Source organism: Rhamphochromis sp. 'chilingali', assembly GCF_963969265.1.
Source record: "Rhamphochromis sp. 'chilingali' genome assembly, chromosome: 3".
Classification (NCBI taxonomy): domain Eukaryota; kingdom Metazoa; phylum Chordata; class Actinopteri; order Cichliformes; family Cichlidae; genus Rhamphochromis; species Rhamphochromis sp. 'chilingali'.
Genome location: NC_137931.1, coordinates 26,299,160 through 26,318,248, shown reverse-complemented (window position 1 = coordinate 26,318,248; position 19,089 = coordinate 26,299,160). Strand labels below are relative to the sequence as shown.

At 40.6% G+C, this 19,089-nt stretch overlaps 1 protein-coding gene across 6 annotated transcripts in view; it reads right to left on the bottom strand.

Moving 5' to 3' along the window:
• The window catches only part of agap1 (ArfGAP with GTPase domain, ankyrin repeat and PH domain 1), a 189,880-nt gene that overhangs the window by 89,842 nt on the left and 80,949 nt on the right, over positions 1–19,089 (bottom strand). For 4 of the 6 annotated variants that reach the window (XM_080878085.1, XM_080878082.1, XM_080878084.1 and 1 more), the window contains 5 exons: positions 9,563–9,621; positions 8,376–8,463; positions 2,638–2,652; positions 823–908; positions 519–660 (listed from right to left, as the gene is read on the bottom strand). In XM_080878085.1, the coding sequence (XP_080734211.1) occupies positions 519–660; positions 823–908; positions 2,638–2,652; positions 8,376–8,463; positions 9,563–9,621 (390 nt within the window). The remainder of the gene's footprint in view (positions 1–518; positions 661–822; positions 909–2,637; positions 2,653–8,375; positions 8,464–9,562; positions 9,622–19,089) is intronic. The other 2 variants (XM_080878086.1, XM_080878083.1) reach the window with 1 other exon arrangement.

Here is a 19,089-nt window from a genome sequence, read left to right as displayed (position 1 = left end):
AGGAATAACTTTCAGTTCAGACTGATAATAAAGACAAAACTGTAACGACAAAGAATTATTCATGTCCTTTGATGCGCGGATTGGCCAGCGTTCAGCCTAAACACTCTACAAATCTACTGATGTTTTCCTGCTGTGTCTTCTCAGTTTTATGGTTCCTATATCTGGATCTATGTAGAATAACGGCAGTTTGCAGGGCAGACATTTTTTCTAATACTTTTATGAGTGCATAAAATACAAATAAAGAAAAGGAGGAATAAACTTAAAATTAACAGCAGCCACAAAATGCTAATCAGAGGCAATGAAGTCAAGTTTACAGCTGCAATTAGGATTGTGCACCACTAGGTGGTAGCAAAGCTCTAGAAAAGCAGACTGTTCAGAGAGAAAGAGAGAGCTTCCTGCTAGGGACTAAAAATAAACCCCTTCAAGTAGAGTTTTAAACAATACAAAGATTTGGTGTCTATACAGAGGCTAGTGTGTGTGTGTGTGTGTGTGTGTGTGTGTGTGTGTGTGTGTAGTACCTTGTGTGCCGACAAGCACCAGCGGCAGGTCAGCGGTGTTCCTGTAGTTGGCGAGGCGGCTGAAGTAGTGATAAACAGTCTGAAAGCTGATCTCGTCCTCCAGACTGAAGACAAAGATGACTGCGTCCACCCATAACGCAAACTGCACACACACACACATACACACACAAACAAGGTTGTAAATCCAAACTTTATTTAAAGCATAAAATCATTATTTCTCACAAATATCAGCCTAACAAAAATGCCGGGCTCTCTGGGCTCACAGTGTTCTCACAGTCCAGTCAGAAGGAGGTGCAGTACCCACCTGTGCTTCCGGGGGGCCTCCTTCATCTCTGATGAGCAGCAGGTGACTCTGACCGTCCACTACAATCTCCTTCTTAAAGCGCCCGCCTGCAGAAAAGACACACAGGTTACTAACAGCGATGCCAGCGGTGGGAGGAGGTCTGATCTACAGGGAGGTGGAGCCGATCATCGATTGATCCGGCTGATCGAGTGTGAGATGATGAACGCTACACAGGAGGGAGGTGATTGGACAGGAAAGTAAACTAATACATATGGGGGGATGACGGAGATAACCAGCAGCTGAGAGCGAAAAACACTAAGGGTTAAAAAAACAAAAACAAAAAAAAACACAAAACGGGGTAAGCCATCTTTTATGTACAGTCTGTGGCTGTGACCACATTTAAGCAATACGGAAGCCTCTCAGTGCCTTACACTGCTCTAAAAACCAGCTTCAAACAGGGTCAAAAATCCAGGGGGGGCAGAAGGAGGAGCTTCCTGCTCCCACCTGATGTTCTGCTGTAACAGGTGCCTGCAGATGACTGAGGACCTGGAACATCTCATCAGGAGCACTGATGATCCGACAGCTTCTGCCTCTTTCTACCGTGAACTCGTGCATTTTGTTGTGCTCTGACCGTTCATCTCCGAGCTTGCTGTTGCTTTAAGAAACTCCACTCTGACACAAATATAAACAGCAGTGTGGCAAGTCACTGTGGGAACGAGCGTCTCTTCCTCAGCATTTACAGGAAGTCACCGGTGTTATTTCGGGCTCTCTCTCTCTCTCTCTCAGCTGGATCAGCTGATCTTGGGATGGCGTGGCCGAGCTAGCGCAGCTGCAGTAATAACACAGTAGATGTTTAGAGAGCGGCGAGCACAGGAAGTGGACATGTTTCCATCACTTGCCCTTTTCTTTACCCTGACGTTAAATATTTGCGTCAAGAGGAGCTGATTTTTGTGAGAGGGGCTGCCTTTCACAATAAAAGCCCTCAAAGCTTCTGAGGAATGCATCAGCACAACTTATGACAGTGGATGTCGATCTTTTATTTACAGTGTGTGTGTCTGTGGTCATTCTGCGATGAGTCCAGCTTGATAAACTGATTAATACCTTTAACATGTAACTAATGTCTTCACTGATCAATACAGCCATCTAGTCATCTTACTTCTGCACCATTATAGGAACAAACGTACGAAACAGGATCATAAACACAGCTGACTGATCCCCACATGCAATTAAAGTCTCCAGTGTTACGATTTTCTCTTTAATCGGTTAATAGAATCACTTATTGATTCTTTAAAGACAAATAAAAAGTCATAAGTTCATCCTTTGGAGTTTAAACAGGCAGAAAAAGGAAAGTGAACACGGATTTATTACTAAACATGAAAAATGGTTCACTAGTGATCTGAAATTAATCTAAGATCGTTCACCTTTTTTGATCAAGATGGAAGAAAATCAGTGAAGCAGGTGAACATGATGAGGATGGAGACGAGAAAAAATATGATTAGATAATGAGGGGGCGGAGCTACACATTCAGTCGCAGCAGCCAATCGAGTTCAGCTTCAGGTTCAGCAGCTGGAAGCATTAAATAATCCAGATGTTTCAAATCTGACTTGATGAAATTATTTGTACAAACATGTAAAAAAACAAAAAACAAAAATGAAAGATGAAGCAGTTAAATCCCTGGAGACGTGCAGCGTGATGTTTGGCGGTTGTTTGATGACGCGGAGATGAGACGCAGTGCTGAACCCGAGCTGATCTCAACGTGCTGCTGTCTGAACCAATGAGGCGATGGATCGAAGGATAGAGGGATGGACAGGTGAAGGAGAGAGGAAGGATAGTTACCTGCATCCACGTCAGCTATTGTACAAGATCAGCCCCGAAGGAAGAAAGAGAGGAAACAAAAAGCAAAACAACAGCCACAGTTAATGCATGCACAGTCCAATCAGGAGACAGCGAGGAAGGTGTTTGAGAGAGGTTCAAAGAGAGGACACGAGAGAGAAGAAGAAGTAGAAAGAGCAGTAAAGAACAGTACACAGTTTCATTTGCAGTCAGCTGGAGGTCAAAGCAGTGAATAAACAAACACGTAAACACGAGAAAAGCTCTGAGAGGAAGAGGAGGACAGAGGTGAGAGGAAGGATGGACCGCTTTCCTTCATGAGTTTGGGTTCATTTATGTCACTGTCACCACCTCGTTACTGCAGATTTATACAAAGACGCTGAGTCATTAGACATTGCTGAGGTCACATTAATCACTTTCAGCAAACTTGGAGCTGAACGAAGACGTTTGGATTTCTTTGCCATTCTGTAACATGCTGAACGTGTTTTCTCTGTATGAGTAATGATGTGGAAGAGCCAGCGGAGTACAAAGCTTTAACATGCTGCCCCGCCCCAGCATTACACTAAAGATACCTAATGGCAGCAGGAAATCAACCTTAGACTGTTTTCATTATCAACTATGTTTTGGGACCATTTCAGAGTTTTTTCTTTATGTTTTTTCCTAAATGTTTTGCATCTGGACTGTTTCAGATTTACAGTTTACTTAGTTTTCAGTTGTTTGAACTCGACTGTATTTAGAAAGTTTGACTTTCTGAGTTGTGGTTTTGGTGAGTAGATTTTTATTTATTTATGTTTTAAAAAAAAAAGAAAAAAAAAAAGCTTTTTCTGGCTTGACTTTAAGCTGCTTTTAGACTCATTTAAAAACCCACTTCATTCTACATTTTGATTATGGACTATTCAGGGACATGGTTTGGAAGATTTTGGACTTTAGTCCTCTGATTTGGGTCTGTGTTTGAACTGTTTTAGACTTACTGGGGACTTAGTTTTGTGCTGTTTGAGTTATTTGGAACTTGATTTAAGACTTTGATTTTGGACTGTGGGTTGAAATTATTATTAAAATTAGTTTGAGGCCCTTTAAAACTTGCACTTGGATTTGAAATTTTCTGGGAGGTGGCTTTGCAGCATTTGAACTTGATTTGTGACTTACAATCATCTGGTTTTGAATTGTTTTAGACTTACTGGAGATTTAGATTTGGGCTGTTTCAGTTACTACGGGACTTTATTCAAGACTTTGATTTTGGACTCTTTAAGAACTTGATTGGAATCATTTTGGACTGTTTTACATTGACTTTGACTTCGTTTTGTTGTAAATTTTGGACATTTTTCAGTTTGGGATTCTGATTTAGTGATCTGGTTTTTGGACTTACTTTTGTGGTGTTTAACCTTGGGACTTGATTCAAGACTGATTTTTAACTCTTTAGGGGTTTGGATGATTCTGAACTGGGTTTTGGTTTGACTTAAACTTAATTCGGGACTTAGTAAGTTTTGGATTCAATTTTGGAATAAGTTTAGGACTTCTTGTAAATTTTTTAGGTTCAGATTTGGAAATTTTGGGAGGTGATTTAATCTTTGCCTTGTGTGGTGGCCACCATACTCACCTGTCACTGCTTAGATTCCAGTCGGAGACACTAATCCCGTTTGAGATTGCGTCAGGAAAGTTGCCCAGCATAACAATCTGCCAAATTAAACATGCAGAGCGATCCACTGTGGTGACCCCTTGTGGCAAGAGAAAAGTTTTTATGGGCAGGATTAAATCTGAGGTTTTTAAATACACGTGTGTCTTCTATGACTCCTTGATGCTGAGACTCTGTTGACTTCTTGTAGCCGCAGATTGTTTTTCGTGACTGGATGTTCAGAGCTGTACTCCTGCTCCTTCTGGTACGATCACTGAAGAATAAATAATAATGAACTAAACTTTTGGGGTGTCACCTTCTTTTCTGACAAATCGCAGACTGAACCAAAGCTTGCCTCTCCACATGTCTGTGTAAACCTGACAAAAATAATAATAGAGTAATAAAATAAAACTTAATGACTGTTCTGGAAAGATTGGACTGGAGACTTTGTTGATGCCTCCCAGCGTTTCTTTTTCCGTTAAAGCCACGAGAACAATAGAATCTGTGAATGATGTTTGGCTGCTTGTGAGAGCGGCAGCTCCTCAAACCACAGTCAGCAGCATTAGTTTGGTGGCTGTGGGTGATTTCCCAACCATAGCTCCCCTCTCTCTCCCTGTTGTAATGGATCCCATGTGCTGCTGTACAAACAGTCTCAGTCGGACTTTTTCTCAAACTATCAGTGCTGCTTCTGCAGGATTTCACTCTCTGCAAAGTGTCAGAGTCTTTAGAAATAGAAATAAATCTGGGCATTTCTGACAGTCCTTAAACGCACCACAGAGGTAAATCTGGGCAACCTGCATGTTTTTGAGTCAGCGATGAAGCTTTTTTTCCCTCTGCAGCAGCGAGGCTCCAGCCTGCAGCCTCAGAATAGTTCTGGTCGGTGGCTTCATGGCGCTGCGGTCGCCTCGCCGCTCGCAAGCCACCAACTCCGCTTCCAATCAATCGCCATGGGAATCCAGGCAGCCGGCGTATTTTTAGATCCGAGGAATTTCAAAACAGCTTTCCCCCTTGGGCTGCTTTTATTTCTCTGTGGTTATGCAACGATTTCAGAAAAGCTTTTTATCTCCTTTTTTTTATTTAATTGGACTTGAATCGCCGCTTCCTCGACGGGCAGTGGTGCCAAGTAATTCGATAAGAGATAAGGGGGAGCCGTTGTTTGAATGTGGTATGTGGACCTGCTCGAAAAGCCGTGTCGTGTTGCTTTTGGCAGCACTGCAGTGTAATTAAGGCGGGAGGCCGCCGGGCATTTAGCAGCACGACACTGAGGAGAACGTCACCACCGTGGAAGACTTTCTCATGTTTTAGCGTGAAGTTATCTGCTCTGGGATTCCCCATCGCCACCAACTCTCTTCCCAGCTGTCTTTGCTCTGCTTGTAGTTTTTTTCTTTTTTGTGCTTTAATGTAGTCCCTGGGGTCCCCTCTTATCAGCTGACCTTTGATCGACCTCTCTGCAGGCGTATTAAATAAAAAAAAATAAACCTCCTCCTCTTCCTGCCTCCCACACTTCGAAGTCTCTCCGCAGAGGGACCAGCAGCTAAAATTGGTCTGCGGGCTGATTTCGGGGTGGGTCCCCACATAACAACATAACAAAAGCAGCAAAGGTTTCTTCTCAAATAAACCATGTTTGATGGTTTTCAAGGCTTTAAATACACAAAGAGGTCGGCAGGGGGTAATTAGCTGCAGCTCCACAGCGGACCCTCAAAAGTAGCCAAAGTACTTCTTTGACTCTGTTCCGTCTGAAGACTTCTGGCTGCAGCATTTTTAATTAGACTGAAATATTCAAAACGTTCTGCAGAGGTTTTAAAGTAACGGAGTTTCATCTGGTCAGCCAACTTAAAGCTTTTAATGTGAAAGGACAGCAAAAAGAAGGGTATTGAGCACTAACGCAACTAAAACCAAAAACAAGGAAATAGTGAAGAAAATAAAACTTTCTTTAAAAATATGTTAACGTTACTGAGCATAGACACGAGTTTTGAAAATATTTATTGAAATATATTAGACTGATTTTTACTGCTTTTAGACTTTGTTTTGGGGTGTTCGGGACTTATTTTGGGTTCATTAAATTGGACCATGTAAGAACTGATTTCAGACGGAGTTTGGTCATCATTTTAGACGTTTTTAGAGTAATTTGATATTGATATTTGATATACAAATTGATGTCAACGAATTTGGGCCTAATTGTAGACTTGTGTTTGGATTGTGGTTCTGACCTGATTTTTGCCATTTTTTGTTAATTTTGGAAAATGGTTTTGGACTAAAATGTACAGTGAAAAGATTAAGAACAAAAAACCCAAAAAACATTTACAACAATAAAACGTTCAGGCAATCATGGTAAGTAAAAGCAACAAAGAAGAAATTAAACAATAAAAGATCTTGTTTTAAATTCTTTTGTGTTTGTTTGGGGACTTTATGGACCTGGTCTGGGTTATTTAGAGTTTATTTTGGACTTTAATTTATATATTTACTAGTTTTAGACTGTTTTCAGACTTGATTTGAAGCTGTTATAAACTTTTGATTTTGATTTAACTATTGGATTTTCATCCTTTGCATATTCTTCTTTTAGCTCTTTTAAAAACTTTTTAAAAACTTGGTGTCAGGCTTCATAAATATATATTTTTAGTTATGCACGAAGGACCAAAACTGCCAAAATTAAAAAAGAAATAAAAAACACTGATGATAAAAATAAATAACTTGCAAAATAAATATAAAGATGAGTAAACATAAAAGCAGCTGCAAGATGAATTTAAAAGTTCTAAACGTAATGACGTACTTATGTATAAATAAAGACAGATAAATTAAAAAAAAAAGGAAAACAGAAAAAAATAATACATAAGAAAAAAACCCATTTATGTCTCATGTGAAAGACGGCAATCATTTTTAATATTTTTATAGGTGCATTTAATGGCATAATTTGTGTTATTGGCTTGCTTATTTTGGCAAGTTTGGTCCTCCATACATGCCATTGATTTCTTTATACAGGCAGAGGTATCGCCCCTGTTAGTTATCAGAAAGATGCAGTTTTTTTGTTGTTTTTTTCTGAGGGAATAAAGAAGCTTTTTTGCTTCAACTAAACAACTCGAGCTTAAAGCTCCTCACCAGTGGTTTGAACTGTGAGTTCGGTGCACCACCTCTCTGGACAGTAGAAGGATGAATGAATGAAAAGTAAAAGCGCTGCAGCGTCTGTCGGTGTGATTGATAAAGGAAAGTGAGCAGAAAGTGCCTTGGCTGTGCGTGCAGGATCCCTGAGAGGAAACAGCTCATGTGCTGAAATATTAAAGCGGGTTTCGTAAAGTGGGTCTGTGCCTGAGGACCCTGCCGTCCTGTACAGTAACAGTGTGTGTGTGGGCAGCTTTAATATTACATGAGGAATATGGCCGTCCCTGCAGGGCGTGTGAGTTGAGACACCGGAGGAAAGTAGGGCTTCATCTTTTCTCTGAGACAAAAAGTCATCTTTAAAGTTTCATAAGTGATTCTGGGTCAGCCAGCAGAGAAGTTTAACCTTTTGGGTGTTCACTGTTTCTCAGATATTAAGCAACTGAGCGCGATGTTATGCTTAAATCACTTCTTCTTCACTTTTTAAATCCACGCTCACGCCCCAAAGAGGTCAAATTTGTTGGTTTTTCAGTAAGCAGAACAAATATCTAATAAAAGTTTGACTTTTTAATGTCACTTTCTGCTGTTTTCATCTCACTCAGTATTCATTTTCAGTCACTCATTGCTTATATTGATATATTTTCCCTCTAACAGGCTGACAGATCGGCATTAAACCAGCAGATCTGATCATTTAAAGCCTCCTGCGGTGATTCAGCTCCATCTCAAACTCTACAAATGTTTATTTGAACCCAAAAAAAAACCACTTCAGCTTTCTCCCAAAAGTGGAGTGAAATCTCTTTTTAATGCGACTTGGAAAGCTTCTGAGCCTGACTGAGGAGCTTTTTTCGCTCTGCTGGTTAGGCTTGTGCTGTAAGGAGGTTGTTAAATGACGTTTAATCCGCTCATTATTTTCTCCTCTGTGTTTTAGACTGATTCAGTCTGAGAAGGCGGACGACTGCTCTGCCATTTTATTAGAAGAAGAAGAAGAAGAAATAGCTGGTCCAGCCAAACAAAGACAGACATGCTATGATGTTCTTACCCTCTGGTGACTCCTCCTGGACATACGTTCCCGTCAGGTATCTGTGGACCAGCGCTGACTTACCACTGGCCAGATTACCCACAATGCCCTGAGGGGGAGACAGAAGGGAAGTTAGCATCTCCTAAAACATTCAGCAGACTGTAATCACTCCATCAACAGGAACTCATACTGGTTTTAAAAGTTTTCTAGTGTTGCTGGTGAAGATGATATAATTCAAGCACATGGAGCTGTTACTGCTTCTGTGAGTGGACAAACAAATGCTTCAGCAGAAATGAAATATGAATCATAGTTACTCGCAATTTTTTATTTGTTAGGCCCATAATAATCTCAACTTAAATTTTAGTTAAATGAAAATATTGATATTTTACTCTTAAAATATTTATACATTATGTGAATATTTAACTTTTATCTTGAAATTTTAATATTGTGCTATAAAAGCTTTTTTTTTTAGTCCCCAAGTTATATCATAATTTTGACATTTTAGACATAAAATGTAATATTTTACTTTTATCTCTGAGCTTAATATTTTGGTCTTATAGTTTTTATACTTAACGTAAATATTTGACTTTATTTTAACATTTTGCTTTTAAAGTTTGCTTCTCATGGTTGTGATGTATTGTTTTAATTTTGATGTTATAATCTCACAACTTTGACATTTTACTTTCATAATTTTGACATGACCTCATAGTTAATCTCATCTAATCATTTTTACTTTTGAATTACATTTTCAACATGTTTTTAAACTTTTATCTCAAAACATTTAACTTATGAAATTTTAATCTCACAATTTTAACATCCATCATTTATTTTATTTTATTTTATTTAATCTTCAAAGTTAAAATGATCAAAATTGTACATCTGTTTGGTTATCTTCGTGTATTCACTTCTTGTAGTGTCCTAAAGCCTGCAAGTCAGGAATCGTGAGACAGAAGTCCAGGTTGGGTTTTTAGAAGTAACTAAATCTTCAAAATAAAATACTTAGAGCACCTTTACATTGAGTTGCTCCCCTGAACAGCAGCCAATCTCGACATTTAAAAAATAAATCTCTTTAATGTTTCTGTTTGTTGTTTGTTTGTTGGGATTTTTGTTAAGTTTTGGCAGGAAATGATCTCCATAGTGGTATGCCATCCCGCTGAAGCTTGACTCTTGGACAGGTGACCCCCTCCCCTTTAACGCTCTGAACTCACCACTTTGAGCTCGGGCACCGTCCGACTCAGCGTCCACTCCTGACTGTTTACAAACGCATCTGGAAGACACAAAGAAAGGAAAAACACACATTATTAAACTGTGAGGAACATGTGATGCCTTCAGGGAAAAAATGGAATTAAAAATGCCTGATGGAGTAACGAGGCAGCCAATCAGCTCCTCCTCAGTGGTGTCAAGGGTGACAAAGAGGAAGAAGAGGCTTGTTAAGGGTGACAAAGAGGAAGAAGAGGCTTGTTAAAGCTGACAGACGACCAACACCAGGCCAAAAGTCACAGCAGACTGAACACGATAACAGGACACGATCAGAAATACCGTCATGGTACAGAAGAACCATGAAGAACCACAGCTGAGAAAATACAAAGGTTAAAAGCAACCAAAAAATAACACTATATAAAAACGTACAAGTCCATTAAGAGGGAGATCAACTTACATTAATCTATATGTTCTTTAAGCACTTTAATCTTAGAATCAATCAATCAAATGTTAGAATCAGGAAATAAAGACAAAATCAGTAGATGAGAAAATATTTGTATTCTAAATTCTTCTAAAGGTTCCCCACAAAATAACTCCTGCAACCATCTGAGGTGCCGAGTGTCAGAGGTCATGGGAAATGAGGAGGGCGGAGGCCAAATGATGTCAAACCACACACACACACTTGCACTGTGTGTGCGTGTGTGTGTGTGTGTTATTGGAGTGCGATAATGTTGGTATTATCAGGGAGGTCGTTTCCACTCACACTGCAGAGACGGCTCTCTAACAAAAACACTCTGTGGTTTTAAAAACACACACACACACACACACACACACACACACACACACACACACACTTCAAACAGGACAAAACACCAGCAGTGAGAAAACACAGGCCCGTGGACCAAATCTGGGCCCTCCTACTGAAAGAATGTGGCCTCTTACAGAGAGCTGGGTTTGTTTGTTTTCTACAGTCAGCTAAAAACCGTACAGTAAAGGTACTCTAACACACCTTTAAAGTATTCAATATGGAGCTGTAGTTCTTTAAGTTCTGTTATCAAGTAAATACAACAAATAAAATCAAAATATTTAAAGTCACATTTCAACTCATATTGAAATCACAAAATTGGGACATTTTAATTTCATCTATATTGAAACTTAGTCATAATTGGCATTTCAATCTAAAAATATTTCTATTTATACAACTTAATTTCAATACTTTGACATTAACATGTCTGTGGTCACATATGGGGAATCTCTTCAGTCTGCATAGAGATGTGCGACCTTTAACCTCTGAGTTTATCATTAAAGAAGCTGTATTTCAGTAACTGCTGATGAACGCCTTTCATAAAAAAGAAAACGTGAGGCGTCCAGATGTTTTCTGTAGCCGTCATCCCACCGCAGACTCCTTTAAAACTGCTGGACTCTGAGACACCTCGGGCTTGCCGTTAAGTAGGCCAGTGGGCCAGAGCCACTTAGAGCCTCCAGCCCCTCTTTACTAATTCATCTGCAGCAATCTGTGTCAGCCTGCAGACCCTCAGACTACAAAGTACTGACAGGAAGTGCTAAAAGCCCCATGAAACACTGGTTTTCTAACGCATTGATACCTGAGACTCACACTGACAGTTTTCGTGCAGAGTGTGCGATGCTCCCTATGGAGGAAAAAGACTGACAGAAAACTAATAAATATCTCAATAAATTTATTTTCTTTTGATTCAGCTGGTTTCTGATGTTTTAATGTAGTTTCTTTTTTACATTTTTGTCTCAATTCTGAATTTTAACCTCCTAGGACCTGGCATCCTCCTAGGCCACCTGGCATCCTCCTAGGGCCTTCAAATCCAGAGACAAAGAGGAGTTGAAAAGGGTGCAGAGAGAGCTGAGGGGACTGATAAGGAATGGGAAGGAGAGCTACAGGCAGAAGATGGAGAACCAGCTTCAACAAAACAACGTTGGTGAAGTCTGGAGAGGCCTCAGAACCATCTCGGGCCACAAACAGCAGAACTCTCTGCCTGGGAGGGATGTGAGATGGGCAAATGAACTGAATCATTTCTTCAACAGATTTGATTCAGCCATGAGGCAGTCTGCAACATCGGCTGCAGACTCACCCACCCCCACTGCTGCTGTTCCACCTCAGACACTTCACACCTCCTCTATTCACCCTGCTCACTCCCCCCCACCCCCAACTGTAGCATCCAATACACACTCAACACAAGGCTCCAGCCTGTCTCTCTCAACCACCCAGGTTAGGAGGGAACTGAGGAGGATTAATGGCAAGAAGGCAGCGGGTCCAGATGGCATCAGCTCGAGGGTCGTCAGGTCCTGCGCGGACCAACTGTGTGGGGTGATGGAGCACCTCTTCAACCTGAGCCTGAGGTTGGGAAGAGTCCCACAGCTCTGGAAAACCTCCTGTGTTGTACCAGTGCCAAAGACTTCACGCCCCAAGGACCTCAACAGCTACAGGCCGGTGGCTCTGACATCCCACCTGATGAAGACCCTGGAGCGGTTGGTCCTGGCTCAGCTTCGGCGCCTAATAAGCTCATCACTGGACCCACTTCAGTTTGCCTACCAGCCTGGCATTGGAGCGGATGATGCCGTCATTCACCTCCTACATCGTTCCCTCGCTCACCTGGAGACCGCTGGAAGCACTGTGAGAATCATGTTCTTTGATTTCTCCAGTGCCTTCAACACCATTCTTCCCTCGGTTCTAAAGGACAAGCTGGTGAACTCTGGAGTGGACCATCACCTCACTACCTGGATCCTGGACTACCTCACCGACCGACCACAGTATGTGAGGACTCAGGGCTGTGTGTCGGACAGGGTCGTCTGCAGTACGGGGGCCCCACAGGGAACGGTTCTGGCTCCGTTCCTCTTCACCATCTACACTGCAGACTTCTCCCACAATTCCACCCAGTGCTTCCTGCAGAAGTTCTCTGATGACTCTGCAATAGTCGGCCTCATCACTGATGGGGACGACAAGGAGTACAGAGGTCTGACCCAAGACTTTGTGGACTGGTGCCAGCAGAACTACCTCCAGATCAACGCCAGTAAAACCAAGGAGCTGGTGGTAGACTTCCGCAGGCACAAGCATTCTCCACTGCAACCACTGAACATCCAAGGTATGGACATTGAGGCTGTGGACAGCTACAGGTACCTTAGTGTTCATCTGAACAATAGACTGGACTGGACTCATAACTCAGACGCCCTCTACAGGAAAGGGCAGAGCAGGCTGTACCTGCTGCGGAGACTCACACGATTACACGGTGTGGGACGGAGAGATTTCGCAGGTCTTTCCTCCCCACTGCTGTCAGACTCCATAATAAAGACTAACTGATCAAGCACACACATCCATACATATGCAATAATACTAAGTGCAATAATCCTTTCTGTCATCGTTGTATTTTTACTCAGTTGTATATAGTATTTGTATTTGTATTCTATTTTTATCTTATTGTATATTTATTTTATTTTATTCTACTGTATATAGTATTTTATTCTATTCTGTACAGTTGTGTACTGTATTTATTCTTATTGTATTCTAATTTTTGCCTCATAACTTTTGCACTGTCCACTTCCTGCTGTGACAAAACAAATTTCCCACGTGTGGGACTAATAAAGGTTATCTTATCTTATCTTATCCACATATGTGGACAGCACGTTTTCGGTTGTCTAGACCAAAATACTTAATTTTTCTCTACAAGGGCCTGATGTCCACTAACGAGGACATTATACTGCCACTGTTCTAACGAAATTTAAAACTAATGTCCTCATATGTGGATCTCATTTTTCTCAGAAACAAAAATTAGGCAACAAGCAAAAATCTGCTAATTCTTTGTTTTTACATTCATCAGGTCCCAATCAGCCCAAATAGCAAAGAAAAATTAAAAATGCATGCCATGATAGAGTTCGGGTGTTAGGAGGTTAATCTCCTCATTTTAGCTTAAAAACCACTGACTTTCCACCACACAGCATCCTGACTGCTCCTCTTTCCTCCCTTTAATGAGCCCAAACTGCTGCTGCCAACATCTCATCTGTCTGGAAACCATCCAGAGAGGAGCGTCTCGATTGGTTGGCGGGCACACAGAGGGGGACATTGTTCACCCACTCAACAAACGGCGGCCTGTGTCGGGGCCGACCCCTCCCTCCCTGCCAGGCAGGATGTTGACCCAGCTGCTTCCTGTTTTCCATCACAGCCCTCCAGTTCCCCTCTGCTGGTTCCCAGTATGATGCACCAGCAAAGCGAGGAGATGGTTAGCGGCTGACGAAGCATCAGCTGGTGGTTGAACTGGGAGGTGAGGCCGGGTTTAAAGGAAGAAATACGACAGCTTCAGGCTGCACTGATCTACCTTTGGAGCTGATTTGGGACTTTTTTTTATGCCTGAGAAGACCACTGACTAACATCTGCACAGTGATGATGCTTTTTCGTGTTTTGTGATGACCGCCCTTAGCTACGATCTGGTATTTTTAGTCTACTTCCAGGCTGCCGAGGGGTCATCACAGAAACAGAAACACAAATGTCGACTGAAAGAATCTGTGCTGCAAGAAGAGGGAAAGTCCAGATGAGATGAAGCGAAAGCATCTGGGAGCGCGTGGGAGGAACACCTGAACTCAATCAATCCGTCAACGTGTCGTATTTACGAGGCTGAGAGGAAGAGGGAGACAGAGGGCCTGTGGGTGGATGATACGACTCCATCACGGCCTGACTACATGAAGGCGGAATCTCCAAAATTAGGTCATGAGTTAGAAACCCAACACACCTCCTTTCCTCCACTACAGCTTCACGCTCAATAAAAGCAAACATCCACTAAGTGATTTATTGTTTACCCACTTAAAGGCAGAGTGAAAGGTTTATACCACCACAGGACACTTTTTTTGTTCTTTTTCTGATGTAGCAAGTCGAAATTCTTGATTTCCAAGACTCTCAAACATTCTGAGATTAGAAAGTTAAAATGATCAGATGAAGGTAGAATCATAAGGTAAAGTAAAAAATCTGAGATTAAATTGTCAAAATTATGAGATGGGTTCATCACTTATTCTGATTACTGATTACAAAGTACTCCAGATTATGGAGTATGAAAGACTTCACTCATTTCAAGACCACACTTTAAAAAGGAAAGCCTTTTAACATGTAATGGTAATGTAATGATGGTAATAGGCCTGGGCTATATCATACCGTTCACGGTAATACTGGTGTAATGTTGGAGAAACAATAAGAAAATGAAATATCGCGATAGAATATGGGTAAAGCGCGCATGCACAGTGCCTTTGTTTTCCTAGGCACATGGCGGCGACGCAGAATGAGAAGGGCGAAAGCGGATCGTTGAATGAAACAGATGAACCAGAATTGGTTTGTGAAAATGCTGCAACTTCAGTGGTGCGGAACTGGTTTAGCTTTCATCCATCAGAAAAACAACAAAGCACTATTTTTGGTAGCGCATGCTAGCGGGCCGTCGTTATTACCGTGCTTTTTGGAAAATACGGCACACTTAAAATCAATCCTTTGATTTTTCTGAAAATCGACAGTGTCCCTTATAATCCCGTGTGCCTTATGTATGAAGTCTGGTTGTGTTTACTGACCTCGAAACGATTTTATGTCGTACACGGCGCTCGAAAATCTGTCAGATGTTTTAGTACGACTTTGCTAAGCTACGAAGCCGCACCGCTTGATGGCTTGTCAGAGCATTACGGCTATCGTAGGCAGGAGCCTCGCAGAGTGATCCGTACTGTGCTTCAACATAATATTACCGTATTGTGTGTGTATAACCTCTTTTTAAGTTTTGTGGATAATATACATGGTTATGCTGAGGATATGTCGGACAATTTCCACTGGAAATGCCTTTTGGTTAAACTGTCACATCAGTTATATCGTTATCGCAAATTTTCATATCGTGATAAATATTTTTGGTCATATCGCCCTGCTCTAGATAGTAATAATATGATGTAATAATGGTTAAGTTTTAAAAGCGTGTGTTTTGACCTTGTAAAAACACTAAGATTGGATTATGTGGAAATGCAACACAGGCAGACTTTGCTTTATTTTAAAGTGTCATGGCTGTTTTTTGTTAATAGGATAAAATAGCACAAAGGAAGAGAAAGAAAGGGTGGACCAGATGACAAGGGGGAAATGATTAAATGCTAAATGTGCTGCATGTTTTAACCTAATCACATTTGAAGGATGATTAGAAAAACATGTTATTCTTCCACCTGAAACAAACGGAGGAGAAAAGAAGAGGACAACAGGTGAGATACGAAGGGGAAAAGACAGCAGATGGAGTGAAACAGATGGACGAAGACCATGGGAAAAGGAAATGGAGAGCTCCTCTGCTTCGTCATCACTCAGGGAGGAAGAACTTGGAAATGAGAGCGAGCGTCATGGGACTAAAACTCTCCTCCATCACTCCATCCCTCTGTGCAGAGAAAGAAAGGAAGGAGGCCTTCAAAGTGAGGCATCAGGACTCCTGGCTCTCTCCAGAATAATCTCCTTCATTAATTCTCTTTCATTTCACTCGTTTGTCTCTATTTTTATGCTCCGCTCTCCCTCAGAAAGATGGGGAACATGTATGAGACGACACATCTTTGTTTCTCTTTATAAAGAGGAATTGTTTAACTTCAACATTTACCTTCAGTTCCGACCTTCAACATGAAGAAGCCAAGGTTGTTTAGCTTTCTGGTGATACACTTTCAACACAAAACTCTCAAGAAGCCACGTCTCTTCAATAATTCAAACATCTGAACCCTATTTGAACAACCCTAAATATCAGAGTTTTAAGGAATAAAGCAAGAAAAATTATCTCTAAGAGGTGGCTGTACCTCAGGAACTCTAGAACTAAACCAGAACCAAAGATTTTAGATCCTGAATACAAAGAACTAAAGAGCTTTAAGCTATAATAAATACAAGCTACAGTCCCTTAAACATAAAATTTGCAGACTCCAACAGCTTTCACCTGAAAGAAACTAAACGAAACCATGAAACTGAATCCAAGATCTTTCCCTGGATTCAGATTGATGAAATGATTGGATTGAGTAACGGATTATTTCCTTCTTACTCTAGATACTCTAAACACGCTGCAGACTTTCGTTCATGTCCATCCTACCAGTTAGTTTTAAAGTAATCTCTGTGAGGCTGATGTTTGAATTCCTATGTAAAGGTCAAGGTGTTTGTAGTTCTAGTATTAAATCACATTTTGAGCATGATTGGGTTACATGCAGGCTAAGTGAGCTAGCCTAAAATCTTTAATCTAGATTTTCAAATAATCTGGACTGGCAAACATTTTCCCTGTAAATTTACGAGGAAAGAAATATGAGAATAAAGCAATAAATTAACAAAAATGAACCTTCAGAAACTGTTTATTACAACTGTATGACTGCAAACTTTTATGAAGTAGAAATAAAATCAAACATTATTTGAATAAAATGGTAAATCTATGAGGAAAAGCTCAAATATTTACAAGAATAAACTCCCAGATTCAGTTGCAAAGAAAAAGTTCTCACCACTTTACAAGATTATAAACTTAAAGATTTTTCCCAATTCTTGATTTTCTAAAGAAAATTTCTGAAAATTAGGTGTACATTTACAAGATTAAACTCACAAATGTACAAAATAAAATTTGTGCTGGTACTGATCCTGAATGTGGCAGTGATTTAGGAGCTACCTTTTAATTCCAAAAAGCTTATGTAAGGACTAGTTTAAACTAAGTTATAAACAGTTGCTAAAACCAGGTCCCGAACCTTAACCTAATGAATAAAAAAATCTTAAAGCTGACTCCACTCTAACTTTATGGACTTTAAAGGCATTTTAACCTGATCCAGAACTCTTTTAATCAATGAAAAATGCAAACCTGAAGGCAAAAAGCAAACAAACTGCTAAACTCAGCCTCGGTTCCTAAATATTCACTCAAACTGAGAGACATATTTGTGCTTTTCAAAGGCCACACCACGTCAGTGTGTTTAGATGAAGGCAGCTGGAAGACAGAAACATGGCGACAAAGACACAACAGCAGAAAACAAGATAACAAAGACAGGTCTCTAAGATCTGAAAACCTGCTCCAACAAGGTCTCCGAGTCGCAGCCGAGGTCAAACTGAGGGTTTCAGACATGCACAGCGAAAAATACGAAAAGGGAAATGTAGAGTTTTAAAAAAAGACAAAATGAGGCAAATAAAAGCAGCTGGGCTTTATTTAATATTTAGACGTTTCGTCTTGGATTTTAACACCAACAGAAGTGCTACGATTACAGCTCAACTTTATCCACAGAGACAGAGATTTTGTGCTTAAATGAACTCTAACAGGACAAACTGAGATCAGCCTGTTGTCAAAACATTGCGATTCCAGACTGAGGCTGACATGGACGAGTTACCTGGAACACAACTGAAACTGAGCGCGCTCCAAATGTCTATAAAAAGGCAGAGATCTGCTCAGAAGGGACAACAAAGCAAGACAGTCGGGTATAAATGAGGTGCGCCTCGGATGGTAATCCATCTGGAATTGATGTTGGCTTCAGTCAACTAAACATTCAGAAGTTTGGACTCAATAAACCAGCAACACAAAAAGAGCCTGGGCCTCTACAAAGACTAAAACCAGCTCTCTGCTGGAGCACTGTACCGTTTTCCAGAAGCAGGTAATACTAATAAATATTACTTCATCATAAATCACAGCGCTGACAGTCTGTCTTTGTTTTGTTCCAGAAACTCTTTGAGGACCTTCTTTTAACCCTGATCTCTTCCTTTTATTAGTTTGTGGAGAACATCAGCCAAAGATTTGGGGATTGGAGCCAGAAATATGCAGGCCAATGAGCTTCAACCAGCAGATTAATTAGTAATTATTAGCTGCAGCTTAACTAAAGTGCTTAACTATATCTATAAAGTTTCAACGAATAGTGAAAACAATCATTTTTAAAACTTCTCATATATCAAGCAGGCTGAAAACTACAAACAGAACCCCAGGTCAAGGTGCCAATACCTGCAGTTTCTCTGATGTCCATTTGAGGTTGACTCTAAAAGTGAGTCAATCCCCACAGACTCCAGTGTTAAAAATATCCAATTATAGAAAAGCAGAAATAAACATGTTGCTGTGTGACTAATTGTACTAAAAGACTGTTTAAGTAGCCTGTGCTCCACTTTTGAAGAGTGAAATTTCAGTATAGCAGAGTATTTATTTATGCTATTGTATAAGGAGGCTAAATAACAAAAATATGCAAGTGATTCAATCAATTTTACATAATTAAGACAAAATCATTTCCTTTCAGTAAATTTCTTTTGTTTTAGGGTCTAAAAGTTCTAAAACTTAACCTTAAATGCAAAACATCCAACGACTAAACCGAACCATGGATTTGGTGACTTCTGAGACTCCTACTTTACACTCTGTGTTGTTTGCTTTCATCTCAAACTAAATCAGCTTACATGATTTAGAAAAACAAGACAGCTGCTGCAGCACAGCTGGAAGCAGGCCAGAGGGATGGAGGGTTAGAGGATGGATGGACAGACGGAGACATGAGAAGAGAGTGTAAATGAAGAGACAGATGATGTAACAACAGGAAAAATGCA